This window comes from Oncorhynchus kisutch, linkage group LG17 (assembly GCF_002021735.2).
Source record: "Oncorhynchus kisutch isolate 150728-3 linkage group LG17, Okis_V2, whole genome shotgun sequence".
NCBI classification, from domain to species: Eukaryota; Metazoa; Chordata; class Actinopteri; order Salmoniformes; family Salmonidae; genus Oncorhynchus; species Oncorhynchus kisutch.
The window spans coordinates 71,574,214-71,599,471 of NC_034190.2; the positions used below are offsets into that span (position 1 = coordinate 71,574,214).

The 25,258-nt window shown below is 42.1% G+C and overlaps 1 protein-coding gene across 2 annotated transcripts in view; it reads right to left on the bottom strand.

Annotated features, from left to right (window-relative positions):
• Window positions 1-25,258, bottom strand: part of vwa5b1 (von Willebrand factor A domain containing 5B1) — a 71,478-nt gene that overhangs the window by 41,778 nt on the left and 4,442 nt on the right. The window contains exons 2-12 of one of the 2 annotated variants that reach the window (XM_020504845.2): window positions 23,658-23,805; window positions 23,250-23,411; window positions 22,768-22,990; window positions 21,786-21,943; window positions 21,428-21,559; window positions 17,682-17,806; window positions 15,816-15,992; window positions 11,120-11,230; window positions 10,419-10,621; window positions 1,376-1,490; window positions 776-961 (exon numbers count right to left, since the gene is read on the bottom strand). In XM_020504845.2, coding sequence (XP_020360434.1) covers window positions 776-961; window positions 1,376-1,490; window positions 10,419-10,621; window positions 11,120-11,230; window positions 15,816-15,992; window positions 17,682-17,806; window positions 21,428-21,559; window positions 21,786-21,943; window positions 22,768-22,990; window positions 23,250-23,411; window positions 23,658-23,796 — 1,731 coding nt within the window. In that variant the 5' untranslated portion in view covers window positions 23,797-23,805. Of the gene's footprint in view, window positions 1-775; window positions 962-1,375; window positions 1,491-10,418; window positions 10,622-11,119; window positions 11,231-15,815; window positions 15,993-17,681; window positions 17,807-21,427; window positions 21,560-21,785; window positions 21,944-22,767; window positions 22,991-23,249; window positions 23,412-23,657; window positions 24,288-25,258 lie in introns of those variants that run through there. The other variant, XM_031794521.1, reaches the window with a different exon arrangement.

Below are 25,258 nucleotides of genomic sequence, written 5' to 3' on the forward strand. Positions count from 1 at the left end.
TAGGTCTAGGGTAAGGGTAGCCTACAAAGAGCTTTGGTTTTAAAAACATTAAACGAAAAACAAACACTGAGGTTCTCATCTCTTGTTTCATGATGGGCATGGAAACACGTAGCCTACATCATGGAGAGGGTTTTACACACGTCCAAGACATGGCTAAAATAATGTAGGCATGCCTACAATACAGATAAAAAGGAAATGTCAAGTCACTGTTTTCCTCATCTCAAACTTTATATTTTAATAAAGCTTTGGTGATTAATATTTATTTCCAAGCATGTCTCATGACGAGCCAAACATGACGAGCCAAACACTTTACTGGTGGTCTTAACTAGTCTACATGATTACATCGGGCAGGACACAAATAAGAAAATACTTAATTGAAAGAAGGGGAGGCTATGTTTGCTTTTTAATCAAATAAAATGGGGAAAAAACATTAGTGTTTTATGGTTCTAAAATTTAGAAACATAAAACACAAATGTTTTTTTCCCAATTTTATTTTATTTTATCTGGGCACAAGCGTGCTGATGTTTGACAGGTAAATTGCTGAACCTGGCGTTAGGGCTGGAAAATGCCATTGCGCCAGTTTTTACATGACGAAATTGCAAAATAATGTGCGCCTTAAAGTCAGCTGAAAATAGAGCCCAGAGAATACCTACTGAATTGAAATACAGGGGAACAGATACAGTCACATTCAGGAGTGAGAAGACTCAATATGTTAAACACACTATATGAATACATATTACATAGCCACTTTATGTCAAGGTGTAGGCCTACTTACAGACTTGGGGTTGGGATGGTAGCGTGTGGTGTCACAGACAACACTGTAGCCAATCAGACGGTCCCCAGGGAACAGGAAGGTGGAGCCTACAGGGGAGAGCAACACTTCCTTGGTCTCAGGGAACAACCAGTCGATGGCAATGTCACTCAGCACTGGGGCCATGGTCTTCTTCAGAGACTTGATCATCTGGGAGAATATAAACAGAGAGATATACAGTTGAAATAGAATAGAAAAAGAGATCTATTGAAATTATTATTAAGTTTTGATAATAATTTGGTGGGTACTTATATTTGTCCTATTTCACACATTCAGACTCTAACCGCTAGGCTACCTGCTGCATATAGACAGAGAAATGCAGGTAACATAGCCTTGAGTTCCAGCGTTATAGAAGTTCAGTAGGGATTGCAAAAACACAGCATTGCGTGAAGTATGCTGAAGTATGCTGTGAAGCAGACTGATTGTAATGGGTGTTTTGCTCAACAAAATGAATTGTTAATTGGTAACAGTAGTTTTGCATCCACTGCATAATAACCCTCTATGACATTCAGAATAGCTGGTTGTCGCAAAGAGGAGGATAAACAGGTCATTGGAAATGAAGACCTTGGGCTGCAGTCTCTCCCCTTCTGCCAAGAACTCTGCCGTTCCTTTGGAAACAGTAGCCAGTCCAGTCACCAGTCTCCTGCAAGCACTCTGACCGATTCCGAAAGTGTAGCACCTGCCAAAACAAGATACACATCTCCTCAGCTCAGGCTTAGAGAAAGACCTGAAAAGATCTATAGCTATCCGAGTCTAATAAAAGTCACACGCCTTATCTCTCAGAGAGACATGCATTCCCTCACAGAGAAAGCCCTACCGAGATGGTCCGGTGGTACATAGAGGTGATGCTATATTACAAAACAGCCCCCTCAAAGTATTGGGTTATATCAGTAATGTAATTTGTTGCACATCGTAGCAGAAAACTAAGATGATGCCAAATTGGAAATTGATGTGCCTGGGGAGTGAGTTTCTTGAAAAGGAGCGAGAGAGAGAGCGAGAGAGAGAGCGAGAGAGAGAGCGAGAGAGAGAGAGAGAGAGAGAGAGAGAGAGAGAGAGAGAGAGAGAGAGAGAGAGAGAGAAAAATGGTCGGATTTGGCTGATGGTCTATTTTCATCATCCAGTCTAATGTTGTGTCTCATCAGTTTTCTCATTAGGTTTGTCAATTACACTTCACAGCTCATACTGAGGATGAATTAGAGATGGCTGAGATGATCTCCGTCTCAACACCAGCAGATGCACCAGCGATGGCTCCTCTGCATATTTGATGGGGTCAAACAGTGGGGATTAAAAAGGAAACGCAACATTTAGCATAGCTACATGTCTGACGTAGACTCCTGGGATATGTCCCAAATGGCACCCTATTCCTTATAGTGCCCTACTTTTGACCAGGACCCATAGGGCTCTGGTCAAAGGTAGTGCACTAGGTACGGAATAGGGTGCCATTTGGGATGCAGCCCTGGTAGCAGAGATTCATTAGTATTTGCTCTGTCCACTGACCGGGGGTGTGCTGATTTGTAAGAGTGGAGCGATAATCAATCTGGACGCGTGGACGGATTGGCCAGACCACTGTGTATCTAATCCAATCATCTAGGGGCATTCATCCATTAAAAAGGAGAAGATTTAAAGTCATTAACTCAGGAGTAGTTCAGGAGAGGATGACTGCAGACTGAGATTGCAGATGCAACAAACAAAGTGAAACAATATCCCATTCCCTGCAGAGAGTACTGTGTTATTGCCTTTCTTGGTCTATCAACAGCTGGTGTTTTGATTCTGTAGGGGCATGTTCAGAGCGTCAGCGTATTGCAGTGTTTGAAAATATTACTATTACCAACACTATATGACATTGTTGACACAGCGAGTTGATTCGACTTTACCATAACCAACGCCAATTTAGTTTTGTAGTTACACCTAATAATATCAAGAACTGTGCAAATATTAGGTGCATATTTCCAAGTTTAATTTTAAAAGGATTACTGAGCAATAACAAGGTTTTCCACTTAAGCTCCCTCCAATCCTCTAGCCTTGATTACATGTCTGAACAGCTTGTTGTGCAAATGCTGTGAGCATAATAATCATTAACAAGAGAGGGCATGCATTAGCAGGCTCCATCATAATGAATGGGCTAATTGCAACCATCAAAAGCCACCAGATTATCACCATCGGATCTCTTGTTTAACCATTAATACGCTCTGAAATCACCCGCACAGCTGATCTCAATTGCAAACAACATTGGCCAGATATTTACAGCTCCCTAACGGATGTCTAAATTCTCTTTAAGTCTTGATTGCAGCCAACATTTTTCAAGACTATTTCGCCCTCTGGTTGGAATTATTATCGAACAACAGTCATTTTTTGAGCAGACTTCCGTACAAACCTACTGTGGTAATTTACCTAACACGTTGTATGAATGGAAAACTAATGTTGATGGCAAACCAGGGGTATTCAATCAGGGGTCTGTGCCCCCCTAGGGGTCTGTGAATGTACTGCAGGGGGTCTGTGAAAAAAAATATATATATATACAGTGCCTTGCGAAAGTATTCGGCCCCCTTGAACTTTGCGACCTTTTGCCACATTTCAGGCTTCAAACATAAAGATATAAAACTGTACTTTTTTGTGAAGAATCAACAACAAGTGGGACACAATCATGAAGTGGAACGACATTTATTGGATATTTCAAAGTTTTTTAACAAATCAAAAACTGAAAAATTGGGCGTGCAAAATTATTCAGCCCCCTTAAGTAAATACTTTGTAGCGCCACCTTTTGCTGCGATTACAGCTGTAAGTCGCTTGGGGTATGTCTCTATCAGTTTTGCACATCGAGAGACTGACATTTTTTCCCATTCCTCCTTGCAATACAGCTCGAGCTCAGTGAGGTTGGATGGAGAGCATTTGTGAACAGCAGTTTTCAGTTCTTTCCACAGATTCTCGATTGGATTCAGGTCTGGACTTTGACTTGGCCATTCTAACACCTGGATATGTTTATTTTTGAACCATTCCATTGTAGATTTTGCTTTATGTTTTGGATCATTGTCTTGTTGGAAGACAAATCTCCGTCCCAGTCTCAGGTCTTTTGCAGACTCCATCAGGTTTTCTTCCAGAATGGTCCTGTATTTGGCTCCATCCATCTTCCCATCAATTTATATCTTTAAGAAATGGCTTTCTTCTTGCCACTCTTCCATAAAGGCCAGATTTGTGCAATATACGACTGAGCTGTAGATCTCTGCAGTTCATCCAGAGTGATCATGGGCCTCTTGGCTGCATCTCTGATCAGTCTTCTCCTTGTATGAGCTGAAAGTTTAGAGGGACGGCCAGGTCTTGGTAGATTTGCAGTGGTCTGATACTCCTTCCATTTCAATATTATCGCTTGCACAGTGCTCCTTGGGATGTTTAAAGCTTGGGAAATCTCTTTGTATCCAAATCCGGCTTTAAACTTTTTCACAACAGTATCTCGGACCTGCCTGGTGTGTTCCTTGTTCTTCATGATGCTCTCTGCGCTTTTAACGGACCTTTGAGACTATCACAGTGCAGGTGCATTTATACGGAGACTTGATTACACACAGGTGGATTGTATTTATCATCATTAGTCATTTAGGTCAACATTGGATCATTCAGAGATCCTCACTGAACTTCTGGAGAGAGTTTGCTGCACTGAAAGTAAAGGGGCTGAATAATTTTGCACACCCAATTTTTCAGTTTTTGATTTGTTAAAAAAGTTTGAAATATCCAATAAATGTCGTTCCACTTCATGATTGTGTCCCACTTGTTGTTGATTCTTCACAAAAAAATACAGTTTTATATCTTTATGTTTGAAGCCTGAAATGTGGCAAAAGGTCGCAAAGTTCAAGGGGGCCGAATACTTTCGCAGGGCACTGTATATACAAACATACAGTGGCTTGCAAAACTATTCACCCCCTTTCGCATTTTTCCTATTTTGTTGCCTTACAACCTGGAATTAAAATATATATTTTTGGAGGGGGAGGTTGTATCATTTGATTTACACAACATGCCTACCACTTTGAAAATGCAAAATATTTTTTATTGTGAAACAAACAGCAAATAAGACAAAAAAACTGAAAACTTGAGTGTGTATAACTACCCCCCCCCCCCCCCAAAAAAAGTGAATACTTTGTAGAGCCACAATTGAAGGAATTACAGCTGCAAGTCTCTTGGGGTATGTCTCTATTAGCTTGGCACATCTAGCCACTGTGATTTTTCCCATTCTTCAAGAAAAACTGCTCCAGCTCCTTCAAGTTGGATGAGTTCCGCTGGTGTACAGCAATCTTGAAGTCATACCACAGATTCTCAATTGGATTGAGGTCTGGACTTTGAATAGGCCATTTCAAGACATTTAAATGTTCCCCTTAAACCACTCGAGTGTTGCTTTAGCAGTATGCTGGAAGGTGAACCCCTGTCCCAGTCTCAAATCTCTTGAAGACTGAAACAGTTTTTCCCTGTATTTAGCGCCATCCATCATTCCTTCAATTCTGACCAGTTTCCCAGTCCCTGCCGATGAAAAACAGCATGATGCTGCCCACACCATGCTTCACTGTGGGGATGTTGTTATCGGGGTGATGAGAGGTGTTGGGTTTGCACCAGACATAGCGTTTTCCTTCATGGCCAAAAAGCTCAATTTTAGTCTCATCTGACCAGAGTACCTTCTTCCATATGTTTGGGGAGTCTTCCACATGCCTTTTGGCGAACACCAAACGTGTTTGCTTATTTTTTTCTTTAAGCAATTACTTTTTTTCTGGCCATTCTTCAGTAAAGCCCAGCTCTGTGGAGTGTATGGCTTAAAGTGGTCCCATGGACAATCTCCGCTGCGGAGCTTTGTAGCGCTTTCAGGGTTATCTTTGGTCTCTTTGTTGCCTCTCTGATTAATGCCCTCCTAGCCTGGACCATGAGTTTTGGTGGGCGGCCTTCTCTTGGCAGGTTTGTTGTGGTGCCATATTCTATCTATTTTTTAATAATTAATTTAATGGTGCTCCGTGAGATGTTCAAAGTTTCTGATATTTTTTTATAACCCAACCCTGATTTGTACTTCTCCACAACTGTATCCATGACCTGTTTCAAGAGCTCCTTGGTCTTCATGGTGCCGCTTTCTTAGTAGTGCCCCTTGCTTAGTGATGTTGCAGACCCTGGAGCCTTTCCGAACAGGTGTATATATACTGAGATCATGTGACAGATCATGTGACACTTAAATAAAGTCCACCTGTGTGCAATCTAACTAATTATGTGACTTCTGAAGGTAATTGGTTGCACCAGATCTTATTTAGGGGCTTCATAGCAAAGGGGGTATGCACCACTTTTCAGTTATTTTTTTCATTTCTCTTCACCAATTTGGACTATTTTGTGTATGTCCATGACATGAAATCCAAATAAAAATCAAATTAAATTACAGGTTGTAATATATATATATATATATATATATATATATATATATATATATATATATATATATATATATAAAAATAAAGGGAACACTAAATGGATCTGAATTAATTAAATATTCTTATTAAATACTTTTTTCTTTACATAGTTGAATGTGCTGACAACAAAATCACTGGATTTATTATCAATGGAAATCAATTTTATCAACCCACGGAGGTCTGGATTTGGAGTCACACTCAAAATTAAGGTGGAAAACCACACTACAGGCTGATCCAACTTTGATGTAATGTCCTCAAAACAAGTCAAAATGAGGCTCAGTAGTGTGTGGGGCCTCCACGTGCCTGTATGACCTCCCTACAATGCCTGGGCATGCTCCTGATGAGGTGGCGGATGGTCTCCTGAGGGATCTCCTCCCAGACCTGGACTAAAGCATCCGCCAACTCCTGGACAGTCTGTGGTGCAACAGACTGGTGGATGGAGCGAGACATGATGTCCCAGATGTGCTCAATTGGATTCAGGTCTGGGGAACGGGCAGGCCAGTCCATAGTATCAATGCCTTCCTCTTGCAGGAGCTGCTGACACACTCCAGCCACATGAGGTCTAGCATTGTCTTGCATTAGGAGGAACCCAGGGCCAACCGCACCAGCATATGGTCTCACAAGGGGTCTGAGGATCTCATCTCGGTACCTAATGGCAGTCAGGCTACCGCTGGCGAGCACATGGAGGGCTGTGCGGCCCCCCAAAGAAATGCCACCCCACACCATGACTGACCCACCGCAAACCGGTCATGCTGGAGGATGTTGCAGGCAGCAGAACATTCTCCACGGCGTCTCCAGACTCTGTCACGTCTGTCACGTGCTCAGTGTGAACCTGCTTTCATCTGTGAAGAGCACAGGGCGACAGTGGCGAATTTGTCAATCTTGGTGTTCTCTGGCAAATGCCAAACGTCCTGCACGGTGTTGGGCTGTAAGCACAACCCCCACCTGTGGACGTCAGACACATGCACATTTGTGGCCTGCTGGAGGTCATTTTGCAGGGCTCTGGCAGTGCTCCTCCTTGCACAAAGGCGAGGTAGCGGTCCTGCTGCTGGGTTGTTGCCCTCCTACGGCCTCCTCCACGTCTTCTGATGTACTGGCCTGTCTCCTGGTAGCGCCTCCATGCTCTGGACACTACACTGACAGACACAGCAAACCTTCTTGCCACAGCTCGCATTGATGTGCCATCCTGGATGAGCTGCACTACCTGAGCCACTTGTGTGGGTTGTAGACTCCGTCTCATGCTACCACTAGAGTGAAAGCACCGCCAGCATTCAAAAGTGACCAAAACATCAGCCAGGAAGCATCGGAACTGAGAAGTGGTCTGTGGTCACCACCTGCAGAACCACTCCTTTATTGGGGGTGTCTTGCTAATTGCCTATAATTTCCACCTGTTGTCTATTCCATTTGCACAACAGCATGTGACATTTATTGTCAATCAGTGTTGCTTTCTAAGTGGACAGTATGATTTCACAGAAGTGTGATTGACTTGGAGTTACATTGTGTTGTTTAAGTGTTCCCTTTTTTTTGAGCAGTGTGTATATATATATATATATATATATAAAGTTTATAAGTTTGGACACACCTACTCATTCAAGGGTTTTTCTTAATTTTGACTATTTTCTCCATTGAAGAATAATAGCAAAGACATAAACTAATATGAAATAACATGGATACAATAAAAATGTTCCTCCTCAATCTACACACAATACCGCATCAGGGAGGTGACCAAGAACCTGATGGTCACTCTGACAGAGCTCCAGAGTTCCTCTGTGGAGATGGGAGAACCTTCCAGAAGGACAACCATCTCTGCAGCACTCCACCAATCAGGCATTTATGGTAGAGTAGCCAGACGGAAGCCACTCCTCAGTAAAAGACACATGACAGCCCACTTGGAATTTGCCAAAAGGCAGTTGAAGGAGTCCATGAGAATCAAGATTCTCTTTTCTTATGAAACTAAGATTGAACTCTTTGGCCTGAATATCAAGCGTCACGTATGGAGGAAACCTGGCACCATCCCTACGGTGAAGCATGGTGGTGGAAGCATCATTCTTTGGGGATGTTTTTCAGCTGGAAGGCGAAGGTTCACCTTCCAACAGGACAACGACCCTAAGCACACATCCAAGACAATGCAGGAGTGGCTTCACGACAAATCTCTGTCCTTGAGTTGCCCAACCAGAGCCCAGACATGAACCTGATCGAACATCTCTGGAAAGGCCTGAAAATAGCTGTGCAGCAACGCTCCCCATACAACCTGACAGAGATTGAGAGGATCTGCCTAGAAGAAAGGGAGAACTCTTGTTTTTTTGTTTATTTTATCAAATTAAAGTGTAGTCTATAAAGATATTTCGAATGGCATATATTATATTATTTTTCCATTGAAGTTGAAATGTTTGAATGAAATATAGGCCTACTACTTCTATATTCTTATATTCTAATAAGTATTTTTACATTCATCAACCTTACAGTTTCCGACGCTCCTGATGGTTTTCAGAGGCAGGGACTGGGAGACTAGTCAGAATCGAGGGAAAGATGAACAGAGCAAAGTACAGAGAGATCCTTGATGAAAACCTGCTCCAGAGTGCTCAGGATCTCAGACTGGGGAGAATGTTCACCTTCCAAAGGACAACAACCCTAAGCACACAGCCAAGACAACGCAGAAGTGGCTTCGTGACAAGTCTCTGAATGCCTTTGAGTGGCCCAGCCAGAGCCCGGACTTCAATCGAACATCTCTGGAGAGGCCTGAAAATAGCTATGCAGCAACGCTCCCCATCCAACCTGACAGAGATTGAGAGGATCTGCCTAGAAGAAGGGGAGAAACTCCCCAAATACAGGTGTGCCAAGCTTGTAGGGTCATTCCCAAGACGTCTCGAGGCTGTAATCTCTGCCAAAGGTGATTCAACAAAGTACTGAGTAAAGGGTCTGAATACTTAAATGTAAATGTCACATTTAGGTTTTTTATTTATTAGAATACATTTGCAAAAATGTATTGGGTATTGTGTGTAGATTGATGAGGAAATTAAAAAATAAATATATTTTAGAATAAGGCTGGAAACCTAAACAAAATGTTTAAAATGTGACACTATGAGCTGAACATAACAGTATGTCAGTGGAAGGGAGGACAGTAGCAGGAGACACTATGAGCTGAACATAACAGTATGCCAGTGGAAGGGAGGACAGTAGCAGGAGACCCTATGAGCTGAACATAACAGTATGTCAGTGGAAGGGAGGACAGTAGCAGGAGACCCTATGAGCTGAACATAACAGTATGCCAGTGGAAGGGAGGACAGTAGCAGGAGACCCTATGAGCTGAACATAACAGTATGTCAGTGGAAGGGAGGACAGTAGCAGGAGACACTATGAGCTGAACATAACAGTATGCCAGTGGAAGGGAGGACAGTAGCAGGAGACACTATGAGCTGAACATAACAGTATGCCAGTGGAAGGGAGGACAGTAGCAGGAGACACTATGATCTGAACATAACAGTATGCCAGTGGAAGGGAGGACCGTATCAGGAGACCCACCTGTGAGTATTATTATGATTTCTCATTGTAGCCAATTCAGTTGCAGTAATTCCGTTACTGATTTTTGGGTAATTTAGTTACCAATTTGGCAATGGAATTACGAGTTTTAATCACTTAATAATTCATAAACTAGATTGATAGCATTAAATATAACTATGTCTACCATCACTTGTTACCTCTGTGAACTTTCATTATCCTCCCACCTCACAAGGGAGAGAAATTAGAAAATATCTTCAAGATATGTGGATTTCTGGTAACGGAATTTCAAGGCACAAGGTAATGTTTCTTAAACTTACAGATGGCAAACATGTGTGTTGATATTAGTGGGCAGGGGTCTCTACTTAAACATTATTGTGTTTTGAAGTATTTCTCATACCTTTTAAGACTTTTTCTGGTAGATGTTATCTAAGACCCCTTTTTCTGTATGTTTATCCAGAAATCAAAAACTTTTCTTAAGATGGAAAATGGTTGGAAAATGTATCTTAATTTCCCCAAAATATAGACTCTTAGCTTTCATTTGACACCCACTTTAATATGCTCCTATGAACTTCACATGTTGGTGCTCATGGGATCTTTTACATGGAAATGTCATAATTTTGAATACGGTAGTCTATAGCAATTGGTGACAACGAAGTTCCGTAAGTTGATGGTGTGTTAACCTGGTGTAGCGGGCATGGCTGCGGACCAGCTCGATGACCTTCCCTGTGTTGCTGACGGCCCCATCTGTGATCAGGAAGAGCATGCGTGGATGACCCATGTGCATGGGTTGCCTCAGGATCCAGTTAAGTGGTGCCAGGATGTTGGTGCCGCCCATGTCAGCTCGGATCTTCCTGATGTACTCACAAGCCATGGTTACTGTTTCCTGAATCATGGAGCGACAGGGGAGAAGCATATTACTAGTCTTGAGTCTCTTGTGACAGACACTTGTAGCTGCCCAGAGAAAAGACAGGGGGGGAAGCATATTATAGCAGCATTTATTATAATAATACACACAATAACATTTAGTCATCTAACAGAGGCAGACAAGTGTGTCTGTGAATTATACTCGTACTCCGACTACATTTACAGTTGACCTTTATTGTCATATAGCAGACGCTCTTATCCAGAACGACTTACTGGAGTAATTAGGGTTAAGTGCCTTGCTCAAGGGCACATCAACAGATTTTTCGAACCAGCTATTTTTTGGGATACTGGCCCGCCGCTCTTAATCAGTATGCTACCTGTCACCCCTACCTGTGCTACCTGTAGCTGTGAAATCTGTCACGCAAGATTAAGCATTTACTAATAGAGATTTTATCACTGACATGCAGTTCAATAATATTGACCTGAAAAAAGAAACTATGTTCTGCTTTCCTCATACCTCATCATAGCTCTGACTGGTAGAAAACAGTGTTTTGAATGTGGAGCCAAAGCCGATGATGTTGAAGAGACTGGCAGGCACAATGCTCTTCAGGATCACCACCATGGCATCCTGGGAACAGAACAGAAATGATAGAAACACAAGGTCAATACGAAGGAGAGGAGAATGAGAAAAGAGGAAAAGAGACGGAGAGAGATGGAAATGAAAATGAAAAAGAACAAGACAGGCAGACAAGTCGGTCAATCTTTAAGAGACTCTCTAACAACCAGCCTTGTTCACCTGGCTGCAAGTGTTATTCTTGACGTTTAAACATTTTCGGCTGCGGCAGTATGACCAGATTACAATTTTATCTGTCAGCAGGCTAGTTACTATACACTGGAGAGCGTCTTTGTGGTGCAGTAGAGAAGTGCAACATCATCCATTGTGTTATTATTATTATTATCTCTGTGTGACAGAGGGACGGGCCAGTGTATTATTAGAAAGTGTATGCTCAATAACAACCATTCATTTCAAGTTTGGCTGTAATCATATTTCACTTTATTATGTTGTTGTTGTTTTTTACACCAAATTGTGTATTTAATACCCTTTCTTTGTGAATGTTTCATTTATTTATGACTGAAAAAAATCTAATCAAATCAAAGTTTATTGGTCATTTCAAGAACTGAAAGTTTCTTGAAGTGCAGTCGCAAAAATCATCAAGCGTTATGATGAAACTGGCTCTCATGAGGACCTCCACAGCAAAAGAAGGCACAGATTTACCTCTGCTGCAGATGATAAGTTCATTAGAGTTACCAGCCTCAGAAATTGCAGCCCAAAGAAATGATTCACATAGTTCAAGTAACAGACACATCTCAACTAGAGGTCAGCCGATTAATCGGAATGGCCGATTAATTGGGGCCGATTTCAAGTTTTCATAACAATCGGAAATCTGTATTTTTGGGCGCCGATTTGCCAATTATTATTATAATATTATTTTTTTACACGTTTATTGAATATTTATTTAACTTGGCAAGTCAGTTAAGAACACATTCTTATTTTCAATGACGGTTAACTACAGTTAACTAGTCCAACGCAATAACGACCTGCCTCTCTCTCGTTGCACTCCACAAGGAGACTGCTGTTACGCAAATGCAGTAAGCCAAGGTAAGTTGCTAGCTAGCATTAAACTTATCTTATAAAAAACAATCAATTATAATCACTAGTTAACTACACGCGTGTCCTGCGTTGCATATAATCTGACTGAGCATACAAGCATACAAGTATCTAACTTAGTGGTGGTAGGCAGAAGCAGGCGCATAAACATTCATTCAAACAGCACTCTCGTGCGTTTTGCCAGCAGCTCTTCGTTGTGCGTCAAGCATTGCGCTGTTTATGACTTCAAGCCTATCAACTCCCGAGATGAGGCTGGTGTAACCGAAGTGAAATGGCTGGCTAGTTAGTGCGCTAATAGCGTTTCAAACTTTCAAACTCGCTCTGAGCCTTGGGGTGGTTGTTTCCCTTGCTCTGCATGGGTAACCCTGCTTCGATGTGGTGGCTGTTGTCTTTGTGTTGCTGGTTCGAGCCCAGGGAGGAGCGAGGAGAGGGACGGAAGCTATACTGTAACACTGACAATACTAAAGTGACTATAAGAACATCCAATAGTCAACAGTTAATTAAATACAAATGGTATAGAGGGAAATAGTCCTATAATTCCTATAATAACTACAACCTAAAACTTCTTACCTGGGAATATTGAAGACTCATGTTAAAAGGAACCACCAGCTTTCATATGTTCTCGTGTTCTGAGCAAGGAACTGAAACGTTAGCTTTCTTACAAAGCACATACTTTCTTACTTTCTTCTCCAACACTATGTTTTTGCATTATTTAAACCAAATTGAACATGTTTCATTATTTACTTGAGGCTAAATTGATTTCATTGATGTATTATATTAAGTTAAAATAAGTGTTATATTCAGTATTGTTGTAATTGTCATTTTACAAATACATTAAAAAATAATTTAAAAAATAAAATCGTCCGATTAATCGGCTCCGGCTTTTTTGGTCCCCCAATAATCGGTATCGGTATCGGCGTTGAAAAACCATAATCGGTCGACCTCTAATCTTAACATCAACTGTTCAGAGGAGACTGCGTGAATCAGGCCTTCATGGTCGAATTACTGCAAAGAAACCACTACTAAAGGACACCAATAATAATAAGAGACTTGCTTGGGCAAAGAAACACGATCAATGGATATTAGACCGATGGAAATCTGTCCTTTGATCTGATGAGTCAGAATTTGAGATTTTTGGCTCAAACCGCCGTGTCTTTGTGAGACGCAGAGTAGGTGAAAGGATGATCTTCGCATGTGTGGTTCCCATCGTGATGCATGGAGGAGGAGGTGTGATGGTGCTTTGCTGGTGCCTCTGTCAGTGATTTTTTTATTTTATTCAAGGCACACTTTACCAGTATGGCTACCACAGCATTCTGTAGCAATACGCCATCCCACCCGGCTTGCGCTTAGTGGGACTATCATTTGTTTTCAACAAGACAATTACCCAAAACACCTCCAGGCTATGTAAGGGCTATTTGAACAAGAAGGGGAGGGATGGAGTGCTGCATCAGATGACCTAGCCTCCAATCACCCAACCTCAACCCAATTGAGATAGTTTGGGAGGAGGTGGACCGCAGAGTGAAGGAAAAGCAGCCAACAAGTGCTCAGCGTATGTGGGAACTCCTTCATGACTGTTGGAAAAGCATTCCAGGTGAAGCTGGTTGAGAGAATGCCAAGAGTGTGCAAAGCTGTCATCAAGGCAAAGGGTGGCTACTTTGAATATTCTCATACTGCATACTGTTTTGCCCATTTACCCTCTGAATGGCACACCTACACAATCCATGTTTCAATTGTCTCAAGGCTTAAAAATCCTTCTTAAACCCATCTCCCCCTTCATCTACACTGATTGAAGTGGATTTAACAGGTGACATCAATAAGGTATCATAGACTAATCAGGTGAATTCAGATAAAAGCTATGTCATGTTTTGTACACTCAGTGTATAATGGTGAAGAGAAAGTAAATCCTGTCATTTCTGTGTTGCTATGACAAAAAGTTGACAGAAATGACATGATTTCCTTTCTTTTACTCTCTAAAATAAAGAAATACAACCCTCCTCTGACCCATTGAGGACCAGTAATGGCATTTTCTCTGTCATAAAGCATGCACGTATGAAGCAGTTGTTATATGTAATGGACTTTCTTCATGACATGCAACAATACAGAGAAAGTGGATAGAGAATGTTATAGCAGAGATTGATTAGAGAGTCTGCTCACAGGAAACTTCAATGCTTTTTGTCAATTTCAAGTCGTTGTGTCATAGAAAATCTCCACTGCTCTTTCTCCCACTTTCAAAGGTACAATCAAATTGGTGCTCGCTAGCATTTTGGGGTCGCTGGCATTTTGGTGTCATAGAAATCTCTCTTTCTCCTTATATTCAGTTAAAGATGCTATCAAATTGGGGCCTGACATTTTGGGGGAGTTTCTGGCAGATCAAAGAAACCGAGGAGAAATGATTTCATCATCATCGGCCTGACCTGGCTGGGTCAGGTCAGACCGATCCCCCCCTCAGGAGAGTGAAAATATTTGTCATGGGTCCTCAGATCCTCAAAAGATTTTACAGCTGCACCCGAGAGGATCCTGACGGGTTGCATAACTGCCTGGTATGGCAACTGCTCGGCCTCCGACCGCAAGGCACTACAGAGGGTAGTGCGTAAGGCCCAGTACATCATCGGGGCCAAGCTTCCTGCCATCCAGTACCTCTATACCAGGCGGTGTCAGAGGAAGGCCCTAAAAATTGTCAAAGACTCCGGCCACCCTAGTCATAGACGGCAAGCGGTACCGGAGCGCCAAGTCTAGGTCCAAGAGGCTTCTAAACAGCTTCTACCCCCAAGCCATTAGACTCCTGAACAGCTAATTCTGTTATTATCTATGCATAGCCACTTTAACAACCCTACCTGCATGTACATACTTATCTCAAATACCTCGACACCGGTGCCCCCGCACATTGACACATTAACTCTGTACCGGTACCCTCTGTATATAGCCCCGCTATTGTTATTTACTGTTGCTCTTTAAAAAATGTTTTTTAAAATCTTATCTCTTACTTTTTATTTGTTAGGTATTTTCGTAAAACTGCATCATTGGTTAAGGGCTTGTAAGCATTTCACTGTAAGGTCTACACCTGTTGTATTCGGCGCATGTAACAAATAAAATGATTTGATTGATTTGATTTAAGTCAGGCTTTGTGGTGTCAGAGGGAGAGGATGCCCAAGTCTCCCCAATCAGAAGATTTCTGAGTATGAGTCATGCTGCCCTGCTGTGCATGACAAACCAACAGGGGTTAGTCAAACATCACCACTCTCAGCCCAGTCCAATCATGTAACATTACAGTCAGATGCACTGGAAATAAAGGCCGAGCTGAGATGAGTTTCCATTGACCTTTCTATCAAATGACCAGTGAGTCATTGAGTCATTAATAGCACATCTTACATATCTAATTAGTAAACTATGTTATTCCTTCATAATTCATTCCATTACTTTAGTTGCCCTTAAGTCTCCATCCTCCAGGTTTAGTTTGCCAAACTACTCAGTTCATTATGTTTATGCCCTTATTAAGAATAGATTACGAATGGGTTTTCAATGTGTTATGAAGTCATGACAGTACCTTGACACAGCTGATGTTGACCCCGCTCATGCTCCCACTGCGGTCGATGAGGAAGATGAACTCTCCATGCACCTTCCTTAGGTCAGAGGTCATGGACTTGAGGTCTGGGCAGAAGTTGAGCATAACCGCAGGGTTGTGGAGGATGTCCTTGTGGAGACGCTTACGAATGATATCCACCTTCACTTTGCCACATGGCCAGAGGATAACATGGTGAGAGAAGTGCTTGAGATCTAGTCTACACATGATCAGAGGATAACATGGTGAGAGGATATCATGGCCAGAGGATAACATGGTCAGAGGATAACATGGTCAGAGGATAACGTGGTCAGAGGATAACATGGTGAGAGGATAACATGGTCAGAGCATAACATGGTCAGAGGATACAGTAAGAAAATAATGAAATAAAGAGAATGAGATCCCAATCACATCATGTAAGCTTTGAATAAGAGCCATATTCACATACAGCAATGACTTTGTACATGTCATTTTTTTATACATATCTTACATGTCACATCTGATAAGAAAATGATTATAATTTTATTAAAATTAGTTATAGCTCTACAAGGCAGCGTTCCCCTAAACTACAACACAGCTGTTTCCTTCATGCTAAGATCCATTAGATACGTAGATCTAACAATAAAATATTCTCCATATGGAACGTTTTTGATAAGTTGATTTCAGCTATGCTTCTTAAAGGAAATTACGGTTGGGGATTTGTTTAAAATGACACCCAAATGATTTGAAAGAGAAAGGACACTCAATCAACTGGTGCATGTGTTCTTGCAGGTAGAAATTCCAAGCAGAACACTGAGGACTTTTTGTGGTTTCCATAGTAACCCCTTTTTATCCCACACATCATTTTAGGCTAAGTGTCCTCTCTCTCCCTCCCATTGAGGTCTACTGGTCACTTAAGGATGTAATTGTATCTACCACCGTAGTGCCATTCAGACATGTGGAGAATAAGGTACAATCTGTACCGACACGATTTCACCTCAAGAAAAATAATAAACTCACCATTCAAACAACATACTGTAACTCCAATGTGTATCATTCATGTGTAGTTTTAAAATGATCTCAGAGAGGTTGAAATAAATCAATTGCTTTCATATAATAATAATGGACACGGGAATACTGGAATGCACTACTAATACAGGCCAAACCAGGTCTAACAAATCACACAAAACTGGCAAAAGGTGTGGATACGCAGCCCTTACGAAAATAAATTGCAGTCAGAGTGCAGTATAACTGCCGTACACTGTAGTATAACTGCAGTACACTAGTATAACTGTAGTACACTGTAGTATAACTGTAGTCAGTGTGCAGTATAACTGCAGTATGCTGTAGTATAACAGTAGTCAGAGTGCAGTATGACTGCTGTACACTGTAGAATAACTGTAGTCAGAGCGCAGTATGACTGCAGTATACTTCAAGTACTGGGTCCAAAATAACACAGTTTATTTTGCAGTATAACCGCAGTACACTGTAGTATAAATGTAGTTAATGTGCAGTATAACTGCAGTACGCTTCAAGTACTGCGTCGAAAACAACACAGTTTATTTTGCAGTGTAACTGCAGTACATTGCAGTTGTTCTGCAATTACTGCATCCAAAATACCCCAGTCGACTGCAGTTACTGCACTTTTACTTTAGTTTCAGAACTGCTATCTTTTCTTATTAGAGAGGTCTCATTATCTGTTAATGAATATTCATGATGCTATATGCTTTTCTTCTCTAATTATAAGCAGCATCTTGCCATTTTACAAAGCCTCTTTAATCTATATGAGTCCTCTCAGACAGCTGCTTCTTTGCCACTCAATAAGGCTACTGGGTAAAACGCAGATCACATCAGATCAGATGCAGCACTCACTTTCTTTTCATTACTGGAGTCCTTCTTGATGGCCTTGATGTAGTCACTCTTCCCTGTGAGGTGTTCATCGTACTCCTCCAGTGTCATGTCTCCATCCTCAATCAGCACAAGAGGCAGATGAGGATCTAGTAGGAAACAATGGGCACTAGACTAATATGGTACAGTATCACCTTGACAACAATCAGGTTTCAGTATGAGCCATAACACTGATAGAAGGGTACAATATGCAATTCCTGCAAACATCTGTCAGAGAAAAGGCAGACGTGGCCAAGTAGTATATATTTCTGTCACAGACTAATCTTGGTTAACCCATAACTAAAGTCTTGCGTAATTGGTCAGGTGCTCAATTAAGTCCTGGGTGTTAAAAGAAGTGATAGAATGAGGAGCGGAACCGTAACGAAGAGCTCCTCCCACTCTCGTTGCAAGTTACAGGCAAGTCTATGGGCCAAATGTCCCCTCCCCTTCCATAATTTTAAAAAATGCTATTACTTGCGAAATCGTGATTTGTCCTGAGCACAGGAACTAATGCTGCTTGTTATCTCACGCATCCCATTTTATCATGACAGATACAGTGGGGCAAAAAAGTATTTAGTCAGCCACCAATTGTGCAAGTTCTCCCACTTAAAAAGATGAGAGAGGCCTGTAATTTTCATCATAGGTACACTTCAACTATGACAGACAAAATGAGAAAAACAATCCAGAAAATCACATTGTCAGATTTTTTATGAATTTATTTGCAAATTATGGTGGAAAATAAGTATTTGGTCAATAACAAAAGTTTGTCCATGATTGATTAGTCACAGACTAAGGTCCCTCTTGGATTTTGATTCCAGAGAAATGCTGTTGCTGTCAAGTCAATATGCCAGCTCCACTACTGTGATTAAAAGTGCTTTGCTATTTTCTGCTCATATTCTTCTCTCCACAGGCATCCCTCAATACATCTCTCTGCAGTGAAGTTCAAGGCGAGCTGTTTTTATTGACCATTTAGTAAATCAAGCTTTTGATGAAAACCGTCCAACAATCACTTTTCAAAATCATTTTAAGTTAATTTCACTATACAAAAACTGAGGGAAAACTGCTTCCGGCAAGCACTCCATACATCTCTCTATTGCCATGGCCATCTGGTTGTGCTCAGCAGTCTCCTTGATGAGATTGAAACCCCAGTCCCACAGTGGACTGAATTGAATTGCACAGCAAGCCACTGGCCCTAGGGCCGTAAACAAAGCCATCTCTTTAGAGCCTTATTGGACAAGCAATCTGGGGACTCATTCCTGCCTCTGGGAGACAACTGGCCCAGGCAGAGATTAAGACAACCAGGAGAGGACTAAGATAGAGAAGGAGAGAAAAAGGCGGGTGGGGGTTTAAAGAAAGAGAGAGAGAGAGAAGAAAGTAAGGATAGAGAGAGATATATATACAGTATATACTGTATATATGTAACAGTATAACTTTAGACCGTCCCCTCGCCCATACCCGGGCGCGAACCAGGGACCCTCTGCACACATCAAAAACAGTCACCCACGAAGCATCGTTACCCATCGCTCCACAAAAGCCACGGCCCTTGCGGAGCAAGGGGAACCACTACTTCAAGGTCTCAGAGCAAGTGACGTCACCGATTGAAACGCTATTTAGCGCGCACTGCTAACTAAGCTAGCCCTTTCACATCCATTACACTCACCCCCCTTTTGACCTCCTCCTTTTTCCGCAGCAACCAGTGATCCGGGTCACGGCACCAATGTAACAGTATAACTTTAGACCGTCCCCTCGCCCATACCCGGGCGTGAACCAGGAAACCCTCTGCATACATCAACAACAGTCACCCACGCAGCATCGTTACCCATCGCTCCACAAAAGCCACGGCCCTTGCAGAGCAAGGGGAACCACTACTTCAAGGTCTCAGAGCAAGTGACGTCACCGATTGAAACGCTATTTAGCGCGCACCGCTAACTAAGCTAGCCGTTTCACATCCGTTACATATATACACTACCGGTCAAAAGTTTTATAAGTTTTATTTTTACTATTTTTTTACATTGTAGAATAATAGTTTAGACATCAAAACTATGAAATAACAAATATGGAATCATGATAAGATAGCGCCGAAGAGAATGGATGACGTTTTACCAACTGTGGTATTTTGTTTGTTTTTCTGCGTTATTTGTAACTTGTTTTTTAAACTTATTTTGTACATAATGTTGATGCTACCATCTCTTATGACCGAAAATAACTTCTGGACATCAGAACAGCGATTACTGACCTCGAACTGGAAGAAGCTTTTTCCTTTTAATGAGTCCGACAAGAAGGATATACTGCTTTCCCCGGAACAGGCCCAAATCCCTGTCATTTCCGCAAAGAAAAGACGGAGGAAAAAGGGTCGCAGGTCGGGCTGCCTTCTGAGAATCCATAGGCAAACAAGTAAACTCCCACTACCATCCGTTCTATTGGCTAACGTGCAATCATTGGAAAATAAAATGTATGACCTACGATTAAGATTATCCTACCAACGGGACATTAAAAACTGTAATATATTATGTTTCACCGAGTTGTGGCTGAACGACGACACAGATAATATAGAGCTGGCGGAATTTTCCATGCACAGGCAGAACAGAGAAGCTACGTCTGGTAAGACGAGGGGTGGAGGTGTGTGTTTATTTGTCAATAACAGCTGGTGTGCGATGTCTTATATTAAATAAGTCTTGAGGTATTGCTCGCCTTATGATAAGCTGTAGACCACATTATCTACCAAGAGAGTTCTCATCTATATTATTTGTAGCCGTCTATTTACCACCGCAGACCGATGCTGGCACTAAGACTGCACTTAACCAACTCTATGAATCCATAATCAAATAAGAAAATGCTCATCCAGAAGCGGCGCTCCTAGTGGCCGGGTACTTTAATGCAGTCAAACTTAAATCATGTTTACCACATTTCTATCAGCATGTCACATGTGCAGCCAGAGGGGAAAAAAACTCTAGACCACCTTTACTCCACACAGAGACGCGTACAAAGCTTTCCCCCACCCTCCATTTGGCAAATCTGACCAAAATTCTATCCTCCTGATTCCTGCTTACAATCAAAAACTTAAGCAGGAAGCACCAGTGACTCGCTCAATACGGAACTGGTCAGATGACGCAGATGCTATGCTACAGGACTGTTTTGCTAGCACAGACTGGAATATGCTCCGGGATTCACCAATGGCGTTGAGGAGTATACCACCTCAGTCATCGGCTTCATCAATAAGTGCCTCAACAACATCATCCCCACAGTGACCGTACGTACATATCCCAACCAGAAGCCATGGATTACAGGCAACATCCGCATTGAGCTAAAGGCTAGAGCTGCCACTTTCAAGGAGCGGGACACTAATCCGGAGACTTATAAGAAATCCGGCTATGCCCTCAGACAAAGGCTGATGACTCAACTCCTGTGTGATCTGATTAACTGTCCACATATAAATAACAGGGCGAATTGTTTGCAGCAGATAGTCAATGATTTTCCCACAAGCACTGACTTTGCTGATGAATACTTTGTTGAGGGAAAATGTACATGATACGATTGTGATGTGTCATTGTCTCACTTAGCTATCCAGTTGCTCTGTATAAGAGCATCTGCTAAATGACTAAAACGTAAAATGTAAAATGTAACACTGGCCTATTCTGTGTATGTTATATTGTATTTGAAGAGGCGTGAGTAATGGTAGTCCCTGGCAGGCTGAATGGTGGGTGGTGTGTCCACAACAGTACACTACCCACCACTGGGGTAGATGATGATCTCCACAGGGCAGTCGTAGGTGTACTTGTCAGCGAGTGTGATGACGACGCTGGTGGCTGAGCGGGCCAGGGGGTCTGCGTCTGCCCGGATGGCATGAGAGGGGCTTTCCACACCTGCACAAAGACACCTCTAAAGCATCTACAGTGTAGAATAAACAGTGGAATCACATGAAAATACTTGAACAAGATATCACAAAAAAAATCAAATGAATCTTGTTTGTGTGAACAGAGGTAGCTTTGTACTCATCGAGGAAAGATGTCTGTTGGTCAGTGGAACATAAATTGTATTATAATACAAATAAACTGCAACGTGTAGATGGTTGTATGTTGTGTCTCTGACCTGCAAGGAGATACGGGGCTCTGATCTCCAGCTGGAAGCTAAACTCATAGTCAATGGAGTTGATGGCCTCTTCCTCCAGCAGCTGGGCCATGTACAGCTGGGGGGTGATAGGAGTCTGCTCATTTGGATCCAGGGCACAATTATGCCTGCTGCCCCTCCTGTGCAAGAAAATACCACAATAGAAAATCATAGTAATTTAATTCATAGTCTTGTTGTCACATCTACTCCCGCTCCACCCCTCTGGCTTCAACGTTGCCGGTTTACTAACCACAGGTCCTGGGAACCATCATTACGCGGACCTGGCATTCATCATTAAGCACACCTGGACTCCATTACCTCACTCATTACCTCCCCTTTATCTGACACTCTCTTAGGTTCTTTCCCCAGGCATTATTGTTTCTGTTGTTCATGTCTAGACGCTACTCCTATGTTGTATCGTTCCATGTTTTTTATATTAAACTTACCACCTGCACCTGCTTCTCGACTCCCAGCGTCTATGTTACACTTGTCCACCAATCGGCTATCTCTCTGTCTGTGTTATTATTCTTTTTTTAATTGGACCTTTTTAACTAGGCAAGTCAGTTAAGAACACATTCTTATTTACAATGATGGCCTACACCGGCCAAACCCGGACGACGTTGGGCCAATTGTGCGCCGCCCTATGGGACTACCAATCACAGCCGGTTGTGATACAGCCTGGATTCGAACCAGGGTGTCTGTAGTGACGCCTCTAGTACTGCGATGCAGTGCCTTAGACCGCTGCACCACTCGGGAGCCCAACATTTTAAATAATTGATGTCTGATGCAGGCATGCTGTGAATAACTTCCTCCAAGTTACCAGTTAAAGTTAAAGTTTCCTTTAAAGACCAAAATGGCACTATAGAGTTTTGATTTGGACAAGACAGCATTGACATTCAGCTGTGGCACAGTGGTGACATTCAGTTGTGGTTATGATGATGACACTCTGTCACGGTATTCTTACGCTCTGTTGTGGAAGTTTGCGGAGAGTCCCTGCTCCTCGTTGATGGTTCTCTGGACCCTGGGGGTGCACACGGTGGGTGAGGTGACCCGGATACCCCCGTTGGGAAGGGTGGGCAGCTCAGAGGAGGTGCTGACCAACACGTTGACCGTCTCCAGAGGGGGGATGACCCCCAGGTTCACCACCAACACTGTCCTCTCCAAGTCCTCATCCAGCACAATATGTCCTGGAATACCATAGCAGAACAACTCACATAAATGGTAATGTTTTGTATTTTTCAGAGAAATGTTATCCTTATTGATTAGACTAGGAATCAAGATAGTTGGACCCAAAACCACAAGCCTGGTCTCTGTTTGTGCTGTCTTTCCATCTCCTATTGTCATTGTCACACGAATGACCATAGGAGTTGGCAAGACAGTGCAAACAGATCTGGGACCAAACTACACAACCACTGACCACAGCACTTCACACGAGACCCATCCTACCACTGCCACTCTGAAGGGCACCATTCGTTGTAGTGCAGCAATCAAAGTAACAATCATCAATCTTGGACTTGTCTTTGATTTGCACGGTTATTATCTGGTTGGAGATCATAGCTTCAAATCCCACCACGGTAGAGCATTCTTCCAGCGGGTAAATGAAGACTCCTACAACAAATACAGTTAACATTAACCAAAACAGGCAACTAACCAAAACAGGCAAATAAGTAAAACTAACTAACCAAACTAACTAAAAGTAATGATTGATATCAAGAAACACTGTGGAAGCTCTGGAGACTACCTCAGAGACAAGGGAAGGAAATTCAGAATCATAATTCTAAACACACTTGTATAAGGCCCCCAGAGAATGTTCATGATAACTTTTATATTTGTAACAACAAATGAGGTTCTCACCCTCAATTGGATTGTCCTCAAAGTTATTGTAGGTCATGGATGCTGTCAGGGCCAGGGTGTAACCTCTGACACAGGAAGTGATCTCGCAGACACTGAGAGGCAGAGCATTCTGACTCCCCTTGTTGATCAGGCCTGGCATGGTGAGTTTCTTTTCATTGCCAATCATAGACAGAGGGTAAAAAACATCATGTTCAGAATCTTTTTTAATAACTTGTACAATATTTCAACAAACAAGCAACATCAGTATAAGTCTAGCTCTGATATCCTCACCCTTGCATTGTTGTCCAACAATAACATCAAAGACAACAGTAATGGCCTTTTTAGTGCCTTTGAAGTAGAATCATGTCTTTTGCTGTCCAGAATTCTGATCAGCAAAAACATTACATCCCTGCAGAGCAGGCCCAGACAATAAAACCACAGGAGAATTCAAACTATCAGTTCAGTCCTTGCATGCTTAGACTATGCTTAGACTACAAAGGCGATTGGTGAAAATGAAAACAAAAACATTAGAGAGAATTTTTTTTAAATGTAGAGTGGTTGGGGCCTCTGATCTACTGAACATTGTCATGACGTTGCCCTCTTTGGGTACAGCAAGCCCCATACCCCTCTCCCTGCCTCCCCCTTGCTTCCTTCAACTAGGCTGCTGTGGTCAGAGAGAGGTCGTAAATTCCTGAGGAGAAGACCCTGCCTCATGGCCACACAGTATAAGAGACAGAGTGAATTTTCATAGAGAACAAAGGAATTTCTTCCACCTCACAGAACTTGAGGTCCGAACAAATTTCATGTTCCGGAGAAAGTATAAAAGATCGGCGAAGAATCCAGCTATAAACTGGTCCGTTTGTTACAACTTGGGGAATCTCATGGGAGATGGTGTGGCCAAATTACCATAACACTGTTTATATAATAGCCTCAGATATGAGGTTTACATCTAATTGTTGTATAAGATGAATGAGTATGATACTGTTTGTAAAATTGTGTAATGTGATTTTGGACTGTTTAATGAAGGAAACTCCAATTACCTTTTGAGTTGAACTAAATCAGAGGACCTCCCCTGAGCCCAGTTAGGGTCAGGCATACTGGGACAGCCCCTTTTCTGCAATTCCGAATAAAACTTCTCAAGTAGATCATGTTTCTCTCAATCACGAGTACAAAGGTTGCAGACCATTGCTGAATCTTTTAACCATACCACGTGGTTAACTTTTTATGGCTGCAGGGGCAGTAATGAGTAGCTTGGATGAAAAGGTGCCCATATCAAACGGCCTGCTCCTCAGTCATAGTTGCTATTATTTGCATATTATTATTCGTATTGGATAGAAAACACTCTGAAGTTTCTAAAAACGGTTTGAATGATGACTGTGAGTATAACAGAACTCATATTGGCAGGCAAATCAAAATAGGAAGTCAGAAATCTGAGCTTGTATGTATTTACCAGAGTCCCCAATGAAATCTCCTTGAGATATGAATGATGTTGCACTGCCTAGGGGTTCCGCTAGATGTCAACCATCAATAGAAATTATAATGAGGCTTTTATGTTGTTGTGGGAGTGAATGAGAGCAGAATATATCAGCTGTCCATCATGCAGCCATTTTGTGATCCCATTT